The 15,671-nt window shown below is 45.8% G+C and overlaps 1 protein-coding gene across 1 annotated transcript in view; it reads right to left on the reverse strand.

The window, feature by feature from the left end:
- Positions 1-15,671, reverse strand: part of LOC310850528 (uncharacterized protein) — a 43,172-nt gene that overhangs the window by 24,302 nt on the left and 3,199 nt on the right. The window contains exons 3-6 of the mRNA XM_083752049.1: positions 14,614-14,670; positions 13,280-13,453; positions 12,721-12,840; positions 3,371-3,514 (exon numbers count right to left, since the gene is read on the reverse strand). Coding sequence (XP_083608175.1) covers positions 3,371-3,514; positions 12,721-12,840; positions 13,280-13,453; positions 14,614-14,670 — 495 coding nt within the window. The remainder of the gene's footprint in view (positions 1-3,370; positions 3,515-12,720; positions 12,841-13,279; positions 13,454-14,613; positions 14,671-15,671) is intronic.

Genomic DNA, 15,671 nt, shown 5'->3' on the forward strand with positions numbered 1-15,671 from the left:
GGAAAGGCCACAGCAGGTGAAGGCAGGATCACAGAATTGTAGCGTTGGAAGGGAGCCTGAAAGTCATCTATTCCAACCTTGCACAGAGCCAATGGCAGGCAGAGCCAACTCATTCCAGATTGGGTTTTTAGGGGGTATCCTAAACCCTTAAAATGTCACAAGTTGCTTACTAAGACACACAGGTTGCCAGTCCACTGTCCATCAGACCTTGAGGGGGGCCAGACTATATTTTTTTTTGGGGGGGTGAATGAATTCCTATGCACCACAAATAACCCAGAGATGCATTTTAAATAAAAGCACATATTCTACTCATGTAAAAACACCAGAGAGGCCCCACAAATAATCCAGAGATGCATTTTAAATCAAAGGACACATTCTACTCATGTAAAAACACACTGATTCCCGGACCATCCACGGGCCAGATTGAGAAGGTGAGTGGGCCGGATCCGGCCCCCAGGCCTTAGTTTGCCTACCCATGATTTAGGCAGCCACTGGCTCCAGGCTTCAAATTACCCCTTGTACTGATGTTAGCCTTGAAGATGAGGGGAGTGGTGGAGATGCAAATTTCCGATCATGCAGGGTTACCCTTGGTAGCAGCTGCCCCAAAGCCAAAAAGGGAGGGAGGGAAGCGTTTGGTGGCTGTGTGGAGCAAAAGACAGGAAGATAAGGATGGAATTTCCACTCAGAAACGGAAACAGAGGCACTGGTCTAATAGCCAGGGTGGCAGGGCTGAGCGCTCTTTCGAGCTTTGCCAAATTAGGAACAGGACTGTCTCAGACATTGGCTGAATTTCTGGGGCAGTTACTGAGGTCACAGGTCCAGTACAAACCCACCAGTGTTTCACCTAAGTTTGACCCCTGCCTGTCCTTCAGTATTTTTAAGCTTCATTAAGTCTTTTGTGCTTCATTATGCAGCAGTGGACAGTCGTCAGCTGTAACTGTGGTCATAGCATGGCCTTTTAACGAAATGTACCAGGGTCGGGGCAGAATTATTATTATTATTATTATTATTATTATTATTATTATTATTAGCAACATATACAGCAACTGCAGTGGAGCACCTTTCTAGCCCATTTCTCAGACTCAGGTTCTCGATTGACTCGTTACATGGAAGGATTATTCGTTCCGGCATAAAGAAGCACCGTACATTTGAAGCCAAGTTGAAGAGTGCAGGGAATTATAGTTCTGTGACAGCGTTCAAAGCTCCCATTGTTCTAGGCGCATTCCGTGACATGGAATTTCATTAGCATGAGCAGTTTCTGAGCTCTGGGCACAGTATCGTGCCTAAAATATCGGATTAAAACTGCAAAGTGGAAGCAAAGGAGGAGCTTTTTCTGCCTCCCCACTTCCAGCTACTGCACTCTCTGAAGACTGGGGAAGAGACTCTCTTAAGAATATCAGGGTGGTGGGAAGAAGGGGAAGGACTAGACCATGTGAAAAATGAGCACAAAATTTTAGCTGCAGTTCATCTTTGGCTTTGAATTCTTGTTATAAAAAAGGCATCTAGGCATTTCATTCTTGCGTCCATAACCTAGGTTTAAGGTGCCATTTAGCGCCTTGCTTTCATATCTCAGTTTCTAATGCTGTTCTGTGAGAGGTAAACTACATTTCTCAGGATTTTTTTTTTTTGGGGGGGGGGGGGGAGAACAATGGCACTAGTGGAAGCCAGTGCAGGGACTCCCACGAATACAATGGGGTTTTCTCCTGCCCACTCAGATGATAATAATAATAATAATACCCCCGCCCATCTGACTGGGCTTCCCCAGCCACTCTGGGCGGCTTCCAACAAAATATCAAAATGCAGTAATGCATCAGATTGGGAAGAGTGCAGTGCTGCATTGTCCCATAAATGCACAATGTGTATTTAACCACATAGACCAAATAGTGCCACATCTCTGCGTTTAAAGAAGGGGTGGGTCTATTCATGTATGCCTCAACTGCAGCAAGGATTCTAATAGCAAGAGGACGGAAAAGTGACATCATCCCCTCAAAGATCGAATGGCAAGCCAAATTGATAGAGTACTTACAATTAGCAAGGAGAACGGGCTCAGTAAGAGGAAACACAATACAAGAAGTAAATAAGGGTTGGTTTATAATTAAGGAGTATCTCAAAGGGTACTGCAATAGTAAAAGTTTTCTGGCAGATACTGAATGAGCCTTGTAATCCAAAGTACATGTTAGATATAGTTAAATTAAGTTAACGAAAAACAGTGTTGTGTAACTGTGTAAATAAAAGTTTATTTGAAAATTAGTACAATGGCAGGAGCCAGACACTAGTACAAAAAGAGTTTTAGAACTAATCCGAGTTTTTGGTCAGGTAGCAGGATTTAAATTGAATAAACAAAAAACCAAGAAAATTAGTACAATGGGTATAGTCGGAAGTTTCTTTTCTTTGCTGACTGAAATATGAGATATTACTATGTTTTTTACTCTATTCATACTTTTATTCTTCTTTCTTTTCTTTTTCTTTCTTTCTCTCCCTCCCTTTTTCTTTTTTGCTTTATTTTTGTTCTTTTGTATGTATACTCTCAATAATTTCTATGTTTGCTGGTATTGCATGTATTTTAAGACACCGCTTGTTCAATTAAATTTTTTTTAAAAAGCAGGAGTGGGGAACCCTATAAACTTTTATGTTGCCTCAGGATTAATATGCCTAAGGAAGGCTTATGTCAAAACAATATCTTTCTTCTTTTTAATGTTCATGTAGGCTGCAGTCCAATCCCCATTTACCTGTGAGCATGTCACGTAGAACTCAGCAGACGTTAATTTTTGTTAATAATCTTTGTTAATAACTGCATAAGAAATAGCATAAACATAGCTGAAGCTTAAGGTTTATAACTATGTAAGAAAAGACAAGTATATGTTTTGTGTGTGCGCGCGCGCACGCATGTATATGATTGAAATCTCAACTCTATGAGATATACTATATATATGTACAGTCATACCTCGGTTTGCAGACACTTCAGGTTGTGTTTTTTCAGGTTGCGGACTGCTGAAACCCGGAAATACTGGAATGGGTTACTTCCGGGTTTCGGTGGTCCCACATGCGCAAAAGCGCTAAATCACGCTTTGCGCATACGCAGAAGCACCGAATCGCAACTCAGGGGTGCGCAGACGCGGGTTGCGACTGCTGCGGGTTGTGGACATCCACTGTAATGTATTGTAAGACTATTAATAAAGCTTATTACATTGCAAAAAAAAAAGAAAGAACTCAGCAAACTTTTGTGTAGACAGCAACTCATACAACAACAACAGGACTTCTGATATGGCATGTGGAAGGAAGTGCCAAAGGAGGCAGGCAGTCATTAACTAGCCATTGTATATTCAAATATGATCTCCCCACCCATCCACCCGCTATATTCTGTACTCACCCCCAGTGCCAATGGCTCACCCCGATAAAACTTCTTCACTGATTTTGGCACAGAAGCATCAGACTCATCCCTCGAGGAGGAGGGCCATGGTGGCGCAGTCAGAGTTGAATCCATGATGGTGTTTGGGGAGTGGGCTTCTGTAGACTTTCAAAACAGCAACTGTGTCGGGAAGAGGAGATCAAAAGGGAGAAAGAGAAAATAAGAGAGGGAGAGCGGGGAGTGAATTATTGCCCCCTTTTGGAATAATAATAATAATAATAATAATAATAATAATAATAATAATGGAGAGCAGTGATAACAAGAGCATCAACTGAACTTAGCACTCTCCTCCCAAGCAAACTGGGGGGTCCAAACTGCCCATTATCCTTCTGCTCTTAATGCTCAAAAAAAGGATATTCATTCTGCTTGGGGTGAGGGCAGGGGGTGCTGAATGATAAAGGCTTTGTGATATTGCAGATTTGGAATTCTCCCATTCTGTTTCCAGGCACCTGACTTGGATGCAATCCTACACACCAGAAGCTGGAGTAATCAAGCTGGTGTTTAAGTTCTCTGGGATCCAAAATGAAGAAGCAAACAGGGCGGGCAGAGACTCCTCTTGGCAAAACCACCCACCTGCCTCCCCCCGCAGCCAAGGCACTGTTTTGCCAACCCTACCAATGCCGACACAAAAACACACACACACACACCCCTCAAGCTGATCCCATACCTCTTTCTGGATTACACCCAGGGGCACCAATTGTGTCATAGGACACCAGGAATGCTGTGATCAATGTAAAAGGAGTCCTGGCCAAGTGGGCTGCTGGTTAGCTAGCAGGACTGAACGTGAAGAAGAAGAAGGGGGGAAAGGGAAGTGAAAGGGAGCCCAGAGCAACATTTCCCCTAGCACGAGACAAAAGAGCTATACAGCAGCTCACATCCAGAAGCTTGCAATTCTTGGAAATGAAAAGCTCCATCAAGGGCAGCAGCAATTCTTAGAAATGAAAAGGGCCATCGAGGGCAACCAGTTTTGGCTCCTTATCTTCTGCCTGCCAGTCCCACAGCTTGACTGAAGCTGGTGGCACAGTCCTATGGGTGCCTACTCAAAAGGAAGTCGCAAGTAAGCCCCTCGGAGCTTACAGACCAGATCCGGACAGATGTTGAGCAATAGTGCAGATTTTGCTCAGTTCAGATTTCATAGAATATAATCATAGAATCTGTAGTCCAACCCGGAGGAATATCAGATACAGCATCCATGACAGATGGCTATCCAACTTCTGCTGGTTGGAAGGAGAGTCCACCACCTCTTGTGGGAGTCTGTTCCACTGTCGAACAGCTCTTGATGTCAAAAGGTGCAAGGGGGGTGGTAGCTGGGTACACTTGCCCTGGGCTTTGGAGGGCCAAACCAGCAAGGGACTATCTGCTTTTTTGTTTGAGTTTATAACTTTATTCTAATAAGACCCCACCCACCTCAGGCCTCACACAAGCTCTACACAGGCCTAGCACTGGATTGAAAATGGCTCTTGTTTATTGAATCAAACATATACCCATGGGACATGAGCAGACACTGGCTTATTCTCCTGTTTAACTATCCCAGCTGCATCACATTAAGATGCAACATTCTTTTCACTGTTCCAGTTCATTGAAACCTTAACTTCTATAAGGGTCTCCCTTATTTTGCACGATTTGCCACCCACCCACAGCATTTTGCATCATTCATTCTGGTTTTTGTCAGTTGTGGGAAGGAGAAAGGGTCTTCGGGACTCCAAGGTCCTGTTCCACAGCTGCAGGAAACGTGAGAGAACCCACCCTTCTGGTTTCAGCTGTTATTGGCAGCACATCACCCAGTCTCTCTCTCTCTCTCTCTCTCTCTCTCTCTCTCTCTCTCTCTGTGTGTGTGTGTGTGTCTGTCTCAGCGTCAGCCAACAGAACTAGAAGCTTCTTCCTCTTTACCCGGAAAAGAACAATGTGTAAAATTATTGCGAAGGTTCATTTGTGCACAACACTATATTCGGGACTCTTGTGTAATTTGGGCTTACATAGCATCGTGCTTCAATCCCAAAATGTGGCCAGCTGTGTGTCATGTTGCAACCAACTTTCCATTAGAAATACAGAAGTGAAACCAGGGACAAGGGGTCGAGGGAAAGAATCTAGAGTTTGGGAGGCAAAGCAAAATTGGACCGATTGTGGTGGAGCCATCTGCTTTGCATAGAATCATAGATCTGTAGAGCTGGAAGGGACCCCAGGATCATCTAGTCCAACCCCCTGCAATATATGCAGAATGTCCCGGATTCAATCCTTGACCACTCCATGTAAGGCTGAGAGATCCCTGTCGGAAACCCATTGAGAACCACTGGCAATCTCTTCTGGTCTCTGCTCATCTGACTCAGTATAAGGCAGTTATAAGAAGAGGCTGTTGTATTGGGCCAATGGCCTATCCGATCCAGCATCCTGCTCTTGCAGTGGCCAACCAGGTGGGAGCAGGATTCAAGCACAAGAGCACTTCACCCTCCTGTGGTTTCCAGCCACTGGTATTCAGAAGCTTTGCTACTACAGTGGTACCTCGGGTTACAGACGCTTCAGGTTACAAACTCCGCTATCCAGGAAGTGGTTGCTCCAGGTTAAGAACTTTGCCCCAGGATAAGAACGGAAATCGTACGGCAGCAGCACAGCGGCAGCAGGAGGCCCCATTAGCAAAAGCACACTTCAGGTTAAGAACCATTTCAGGTTAAGAACGGACCTCTGGAATGAATTAAGTTCTTAACCCGAGGTACCACTGTATAGCAATTGTGGTTAGGAGCAATTGATAGAGCTCTCCCTCCACGAATTTGCCCCCTGCAAGAATGTTACTTGCCCACAAGTGGAAAGAAGCAGGTGTCCCAGTAAAGGAAGAATGGATACAAAAACTTATGGAATATGCAGAAATGGCAAAAACTTACTGGAAGAATAAGAAATCAAGATAACAAATTGTTTATAAAAGAATGGAAATGGCTTATTGAATATTTACAAACAAATTGTAAACAGATAAAAACAGGGTTATTGTAATATCCTGTAGTTTTATAAGAGTATCTATTTACAGTAGATAATTAAATGAGCGAGTTAAATTAATTTGGATATGCAGAAGACATTAAAAAATAAATTTAAGGAACCACAGAAAGAGAGGGAGGGAAGTCAAATTTTGAAATGTTAAATTGATTGTAAAATTAATGAAATGTATAAACTTGAAAGGGGGACATGGGTAGCGCTGTGGGTTAAACCAAAGAGCCTAGGACTTGCCGATCAGAAGGTTGGCGGTTCGAATCCCTGCGATGGGGTAAGCTCCCATTGCTCAGTCCCTGTTCCTGCCAACCTAGCAGTTCGAAAGCACGTCAAAGTGCAAGTAGATAAATAGGTACCGCTCCAGTAGGAAGGTAAACAGCATTTCCGTGCGCTGCTCTAGTTTGCCAGAAGCAGCTTAGTCATTCTGGCCACATGACCCGGAAGCTGTACGCCGGCTCCCTCGGCCAGTAAAGCAAGATGAGCACCACAACCCCAGAGTCGTCCATTACTGGACCTAATGGTCAGGGGTCCCTTTACCTTTACCTTTTATAAACTTGAAAAATATAAATAAAAACATTTAAAAAAAGAATTTTCCCTCTGTTCCTGGCAGTCATCCCACTGGTCCTTGTATCTGAGGAATGGGGCAACTGTTCCTGTCTGCCCCCCCCCCCCCGGTGCTGCTGGACTAGAACCTCCATCCCACCTGACCAATGAGCATGTTACCTGGGACTGGGGAGAGCTGGAGTCCAGCAACAGGTGAGCCAGACAAATGGTGCTAGTAAGAACTGCCTTGGTGCTCACTGCAAATTACTTGCCAGGTAGAGTCTGCAGGCAGCTGGAGGAGGATAGGACACTGGAGGAAGAAAGAGCTGTGAGTGGAAGGGGGACCTCTTCCCATCCTTCTTACTCCCTGAAAAACAAACCTGCCACACCTAGAACTGGGTGTTGAGGGTACAGCTGAATGGGGCACAGCTGTGGGCCAGCTAAGGAAGTACCTTCCACCTTTGGACTGCCCATAAAAATGCACTGTTTCCAGTAGCAATTCTCATTGTGAGACTTGTGGGTGAGCTGAGAGTTTGTTTGGAGCCTGAGTGAGAACCCAGAGGCCAAGGGAGAGGATGTGTGTCAGAAGGAAAATGAATATATGTTAGTAACTTGCCAATCAGAAGGTTGGCGGTTTGAATCCCCCCGATGGGGTGAGTTCCTGTTGCTCGGTCCCTGCTCCTGCCAACCTAGCAGTTTGAAAGCATGTAAAAGTGCAAGTAGATAAATAGGTACCGCTCCAGTGGGAAAGTAAACGGCGTTTCTGTGCACTGCTCTGGTTCACCAGAAGCGGCTTAGTCATGCTGGCCACATGACCCAGAGCTGTACGCTGGTACCCTCGGCCAATAAAGCAAGAGTTGGCCACGACTGGACCTAATGGTCAGGGGTCCCTTTACCTTTATACCTAACTGCATTTTTGTAATATCTTAAGTTGTCTGTTGCTGCTTCCGTTTTCTGTACATCGCTTATAGGTATATTTTTTACTAATTAAGTTGCATAGAAATGGATTATTTGATGGCCTTCAGCCTGGAGAGCTCAGTTAGTAGAGCATGGTGCTGATGACACCAAGGTTGTAGGTTCGAGCCCCATATGGGACAAACTGCAAATTCCTGTATTTCAGGGGACTGGACTAATTGATCCTCAGGGCCCCTTCCAACTCTACAATTCTATGATTATTTGTTCAATCAACTCCTGGAGGGCCACAGGTCAATCATTACTGTTGGGGAGGGGGGAAGATGCCATCAAAGACAGCTGCATCTGCAGAACTAGCAAGGGGTGGGTGATTCCCATCATCCCTGGCCATTCCTGTTGTTGGCATCTATCTGTCTCAGGAGACAATGGAAGGGTGTACCTTTGAGGATGAAGCTGGAGAGTTACAATGCCTGCTGTGGCTGTAGAGACCAAAACAGGAAAGACCTATTTCATTGCAGGTGAGGCAAATGAAGGTGTCCAATTCTGCTGCTACAGGTGCCTTCTGGACTCCTCCCAGCCTTTGTTCCTCTGCTGTGGATATATGACCTGAATGTCTCCACTTCCAGTCCTACCCCTGGTCTAATGATTTATCACAGCGATGGGGTAAAAATGAAGAGGGGGGCGGGGAGAAGCCGACGAAACGCAAACCAACAAAACTATGGTTGAGGTCAAAATCACAGGGGCCAGAACAAAAAGTTGGCAACTATGTTGGTCGTCCTGGTAACTGGGAGGCCAGAGATTTTCCCCTGGCAAGGCTAAGTGTAGAAACGGGCAGGAGGAGAGATGCTGTCCTTGTTTTTTCCTCCGGCTGGTGGGAGGATTCAGACGGGAGAAGGGAAATCGGGGATGGGCTTACCCACCCCCAGCCCTGCTGCCAGCTGCAAAGCCGACTCACCGCTCCGCAAGCCCCCACCCCCTTTGCACGCACCTCCCAGCCCTCCTCTGAGCCGGACCCCACCGGAGAACGAGGATGATTGACAGAATAGAGGTCTGATCTGCTTCTCCGCCCGCGACGCCCATGGTCAAGCACACGTCACGCGGGCGGAGGACCCGGAGCGCAAGAGCTGCGGCTGCTACTCTTCTGCCAGCACATTCCTCCTGGCAAGTGGGCATTATTATTAACCGATTCGTTGCCGGAAGAAATCGTAGGCGGCATAGTAAATCGGGAGCTGGTCAGGAGGTGAAGGGTGGGAGGGAAATCCCCATCCAGGGTTTAGGACGACCCCTGTGCAATTTGAGACAGGTCGCAGCAAAAGTTGCCGGGCCCCTTGTGCCCAACAGCAGCAGCAGCAGCAATGGTCCCACCTCGCCACTGAAAACTAAGCAGCTCAAAAGAGGAGATTGTGGGGGGACGAGACTGGTTTTCTGCGTGGGAGAACTCTGAACGGAGTTTTGCAAACGAACAGGTTCTAAGGGTACCGTTTACATTAGCAGCTTAAAAGGTCGTGGACCCCCCTGCTTCTGTTTAAAATACTGCATCTGCACGGTGTTATTCACATCAGAGGGGGAGTGGGGATGGCTTCACCTGACCCGTGTGACCTTTTTGGATTCTGGGCCCTGCAATGCCCACCCCACCCCCAAAAAACTCCTTTTCATGAAGCTGTCTGCCCCTGACTCAGATGTCATTCTTAGGAAGTGTTCACATCACAGTTTACTTCGCATCCAGTTTCCTAGTCAGACTGATGTTTTGAGGTGGAGGGACGGGGGGGGGGGGGAGAGAGAGAAAGAAAGAGACAGGATCAGACAGAAGTCTTTGTGAAGAAACTACAGGATCACTATGATGACTGTAACCAGAATGATGGGAATGTGATTTCAAAAATCAACAGCAGGAGAACATTGGATGCGGAATAAATGGTAACGTGAACACACTTTCATATAACATTTTAAAAAAACAAAAAAAACCGCCAAGCAGTATATATAGATTTTATGAAATGAATAAATGCACCCCGAGAATTAAGGGATATAGTACTTTTTCATTTGCTCTGGCTCAATTCTCTCCCCAACCTGCATCATCACAATGTTTTCTCAAAGCAACCTCATGCTGCCCTTGCCTTTAGAATCGTGAAAAACAGCCAATGAAAACAGAGTGGTGACACCTTCCAATTTTATTATATAGTAAGATATGATATGCAACTTATTCACAATATTTGAGTGGATAAATAAAATCATATACAGAAATAAATCCTCTCCGTCAAATCTACAGGGGGGGTTTTAGTATCAAACATAGAGAAAGAAGAAATGACAGCAATGACATATTAGCAAATTTACTGGGGTCATAGGCTTGTTAACAGTTTGTGAGTAAGGCTTCTCAACAATGGTAACCCTCAAAAAACACCTCCCTGCAATGGAATTTGGAAGAAGAAACATGCCCAAGTGTCCCAATGAAATTGTGATTGAGACTTTATAAAATATAGCAGTGGTGTCAAGGTGACACTATGTATATTCCTCATAATTACCATCTTCAGATTAGTAATGTCAGTAATTAGCACTACTGAGAATCTATCAAAAGTCAATTGCTAAGGGTTCCAGACAGCTTGCAAAACAGAAAACCACTTTTGCCTAGATCCCTTTGGTAGATATGAATTGATTTTAAAGATTCCCATTCATCCCTAGTTGGGCTTTAGGCATGTCATATATCACACCAAGATTTTGATCCAAAATTCTAAAGTTCTGCTGGCTCAAGGCCATTCCCCATTGTCATCAGGATTCTCCATGCCTATTTATCTTAGTTCATGGTATATGTTGTCTTGGGCAGGTTATCCTTTTCATTGGAGATCTGTTAAGAAACCTGTTTGGAATATATGTACATATGGATGAAGAAGTCTAAATCTTTCTGCTCTTGATTTTGAGGCAGGACTCCAGGACCATTGCATGGAGGAAGCGACAATTCAGGTGTTCTCTGCATCTTTGCCAGAAGCCGGGAGATTGACAGCATTAGCACTGTCCAGAATCGTGTTCTGGTAAACCACCACAACCTGAAGAAAGGAAGAAAATCAGCCTGGGAGAGTGTCGGTCTGCCGCTCAGCTTGTGAATAAAGGGGCAGAGTTTGGTAAACTATCTAAGGATAACAGGGTTGCTTAGTAGGGGCAGGGGCAGGCTATGTAGCCCAAATAGTGTCGGGGACCATGCTGAGGAGGTCTGTACTGAGGAGATATGGTGGAAGCATCCCCCTGCTCCTGATCCGGATCCTGAATCTTCCCAAGAGCAGGAGGACAGAATAGATTTGGAACAGTGGTTTGCAGAGGGACATAGTTCAGAAGGCAGAAGCTGGGAAATACTGGATGGGGAAGAGCTAGGAGAAAAAACACTGGGGGGGGGGAGAGACAGAGTTAACAGATTCACTGTCCCTGGAAAGCATTCCTCCGCTCAGCCCAAGGTCAAGAAGAGCTAAGAAAGTGGCAGAGCAGAAAGCACACAAAGCACGGAGGGTGCAAGATCAGATTACAAGAAGTAGAAGTGACGTGGTTTAATAGGGATGAAAGGGGGTGGGATCCTTAATTGGGAGCACCACCATTTCTAGGAGATGGGATTTTTGTTCTCTCGCTGTGATTATTAAAGTTTCTAACTGGTAAGAAGACTCATTTCCCTTTGTTCTGCTTATCTACTGCCAAGGTGGAGAGGAAGCTGATTCCCTGAAGGCTGACAAATAGCTATGTCCTCCAATACCTCACTGTCACCTGCCAGCCCTGAATATCATATTTGACATCATGTGTAAATCTCAGAGCTGGTATCCAGACTATGGACTCTGCCATTTTGCCCCCTAAAAGGTCTAAATTCTGAATTACAGATAGGTAGCCGTGTTGGTCTGCCATAGTCAAAACAAAAAATTCCTTCCAGTAGCACCTTAAAGACCAACTATATAGAAGGGTCTGGTGACTTCTGCTTCAGTGTATCTGAAGAAGTGTGCATGCACACGAAAGCTCATACCTAGAACTAACTTAGTTGGTCTTTAAGGTGCTACTGGAAGGAATTTTTTGTTTTAAATTCTGAATGACGATGTTGCACACTTTCTTAGGTTTTGCATAGTATTGTGCAGTTTTCCATAATTTTTGCTATTCATGGGGAGAGGCAAGGAACTAGGGAGGGTATCCCACCTCTGAACACCAGAAATGTTGTTGAACCTCATTTCTGGCCTCAACATTTTTTTAAAGCATTACTCACACACCATCAGTCTTATCTAAGCAGCTTTATGAGCTAAAAAAGGGGTGACAAACTGCATCCTTATCTCTCCTGCCCCATTGGGCAGAGTTTGACAGGTGAGCGAGGTAACCCACCTGTCAATGGCATGATGTCAAAATGTCAGGTGACCCATTTTTGCCTGCTTGGACAATCAGCTGATCATGAAGATTTGCAAAGCTCTGCATGTGGAACTGTTCAAGCCCAACAATCAACTGATTGCCCAGAATAGCAACAGCCTAGAAAGCTGCCTGCAGAGGAGTCATTCACTCAGAGGTTTGGCTCAAATATTATTTCCCCTACAATGAGGAACTGGGAAGTGCAATCTGAAATGCCTTCATTTTAACTGAGCACTTGTCGTTTCCAAAATGTGTGCAAATAGACACATGTCCCAGAGTACAGGTGGGAGGATTTAAGTTCCACAGTTCTGAGAATAAAGTCATTAATTTCTGGTTAAATGCTAGCTTCTCCACAGTGGCAAGCTGGTTGTGAGCATCCCAGATGAAGAATTGCAACCCTGATGTGGAATACTATTTGGACAACAACCTCTACCCCTTACGAGACAGGAGAGCAAGAAATCCCACCTCCAGAATCCCCACTCGTTTGCTTGGATTGCCAAACTCCACTCCCTTTCTAATGTTACCGTTTCTGTGTGGGTTTTCAAGCACACCGTCTTGCACCCAAAGGCAGCAGTGGAGATGGAGATGCAGAATTCGAGGATGGTGAATGCCAGGTGAACAGCCATCATTCCAGACAGTATATTCTGTGAATGAAAGATATGTCCCGATCGTAAGAAATTGCTCTTCTTTACCACATATATCTATGTAAATAAGGAGGCAGGCAGGTGGAGGCTGGCTGAGGGCAAAGTCAGGCTGGTGGGCCAATGCTTTGTTCCACATAATGGAGCAGCTTCCATTGATCCCCCACTTGCTCCTCGGCCATGTTACTGTGAGTTTTTGAACTAGAAACGCCATATTGAATGCTTGTTGTTCCACCTCGGCCCCTTTCTTTCAGGGTGCAAATGGCCTGCAAGTGGTTCTAAAGTTTTTAATATTTGATGTTTTATCTCATTTTTAACATTCTGTTGGGAGCCTCCCAGAGTGACTGGGGAAACACAGACAGATGGGCATGGTATCAATATATTATTATTATTATTATTAATTTATTTTCATCATCATCATCTTGCCAGGATGTGTCCTCACCTCAGGGATGACTTTGGTTTCGTAACACCTACGAGCCAGTTTTGTATCAAGGTTCCTGCACCAATACCTGCCATGAAACTCCAGGCCTGAAATAGCCAAAGATGAAGAAAGGATGATAATCCCAAGGCCAGCAGCTATGGCACTCACCACATTCAACCCCAGCATGCTCTTCACCTACAGATGGAGAAGAAAAACCATTGTGTCTCTGGCCAAAGACCCTGATGAGAGTGAGCACCTTTAAGAACAGCCTTCAAGATGAGGTCCCCACTGTGCCCTCAAGACACCTGCCAAGGCCCCCTGTCCTTTCCAGATTGTATTTTTTTTACAGTTAGGTTCTTTGGCCTATTGTTCACTGAGGGATGGAACAGGGCTGTCTGTTCCCCCCAGCACTCACTGTTTTATTTGTTTGCAGGGTATACATACACTGACTGTTGTTTAGGGCCTTCTCAGTAGTGGCACCCTCCCTGTGGAACGCCCTCCCTTCGGATGCCAAGGAGATAAATGATTACACAACTTTTAGAAGACATCTGAAGGCAACGCTGTATCGGGAGGTTTTTAATGCTTGATGTTAATATTGTGTTTGTAGACATGCTGTAAGCCACCCAGGGTGGCTGGGGAAACCCAGCCAGATGGGCGGGGTCTAAATAATGAAATTGTTGTCGTTGTTGTTTAGGGCCAGAATTCTGAGCATCACCAGCGTTTCTGTGAAATGGGTACTTTGTGGTGTTCACGACAGTTTCTTGTATTTTCAAGTGTGCTCCCAGGCCCCAAAAAAGGTTGGCAACCCAAGCCTTAAGGTACTTAACCCAGGCTCATTCTTTGTGTGTACCAGGAGGATTTCAAAGAAGATCCCTCTGGTTCCTGGCTTATAAAAACTTGGGGGAGATCTTTTGGCATCTGAACCCTTTAAACTGGTTTTCTTATATAGCCAGCCTATTTACACATGCATGAACACGAGTCTTTATCTGGAACAATCTCTGGGTGTTCTGTATGTCACAGTGGGGGAGGATAATATGTTGTCACTCAATGCAACACATCACTCCTGATGAGTGGCTATTGGGCTGATGGCAGTTGAAGTCCAGCAACATTGGGGGTGGAGGCACAGATTCCCCATCCTTGACCTGTATAACTCCAACATGTCTCTTTGGCCCACCCCAAAGAGCCAGGCCCCATTAAGATAGCAACCTCTAAGCAATGAACTACGTTTTACAAGGCAGCCTCAGAACCCCAAGTCTAGGAAGTGTCCTTAAACGGCAAGCAACACAGGTCACAAATTCTCTATTTCTTTTTCATCAGACTCCTCACATCACACCATCCCATAAGAGGTTAGTCACCAGCGGCTTCTTGGGGTTGCTAGCAGCTGCCACAGACAGGGATCCTGAAATGACGTACTGCAAGAGACAGACGCAGAGACAGAGAGAAATAAGGGGCAATGAACGAATCTCAAATGGACTACCTGTCTGGTTCTGTCTACTAGATCATAATCAGAGGCACTTGCAGAAGAAGGGGTGCGGTGGGTGCGGTCCACCCTGGGTGTCATCCCTGGGGGGGGTACATCGCCATGCCGCCACCCCTAGGATGCTCGCCCCGCCCCTGGGTGCACAACATGCACGCTGCTCCGGGTACCAGAGCAGCTAGCTCCGCCTCTGATCAGAGGACTGTTAGATTGGGCATCATCTGACTTTCTTCAAATGAAAAGCACTGTTTGGGTGAACAGATCCACTTAAATCAGGAGATTTTTCCATCAGGGGTCTGTGTTCAACAAAACAACTGCTTCCATGCTCTCTGGTAACTGCTGCAATGCTTGTGAAAGCCTGGCAGAAACTTCAGCTGTTCTAAAAGAATGTTGTTCTGATGCTGGATGGTTGACCAGGACTAGCCAAACAGAACATATTGCACCCTTCTTAACAAGCTGTGGATCTACACACGGGGCGAGGGGGTGCCATAAATATATTTCGCCCTATAGGACGCACTTTTCCCCCTCCAAAAATGAAGGGGAAATGTGTGTGCGTCCTATGGGCCAATGCAGGCTTTCGCTGAAGCACCGACCCCTCTCGCTCTCCAGGCTTCAGGAAGCTATCCGCAAGCCGGGCGCGCAAGGCTTGCGGGCAGCAGCCTGCAGCCCAAAGCACAGGGCAAGCTGTGGAGCCCCCCCCCCCCCCCGTGCTTCGGGCAGATGTCGGCAACCTTGTGCGCCAGACTCACAAGGCTTGCAGGCAGCAGCCTGTTCTGGGGGCTGGGGTCGGGGGAAGCTCGGCCTGGGGGGGGGGGATTAAAAAAAAAATTCTTTATTTCTCCCCCCAAAAGCTAGGTGTGTCCTATGGGGCGAAAAATACAGTAAGTCAGAAATCACAGGGGCCTGCAAACTTTTTCAGCAGGGGGCCAGCCCACT

Source organism: Podarcis gaigeae, assembly GCF_964106915.1.
Source record: "Podarcis gaigeae genome assembly, chromosome: 8".
In the NCBI taxonomy this organism is placed as follows: Eukaryota; Metazoa; Chordata; class Lepidosauria; order Squamata; family Lacertidae; genus Podarcis; species Podarcis gaigeae.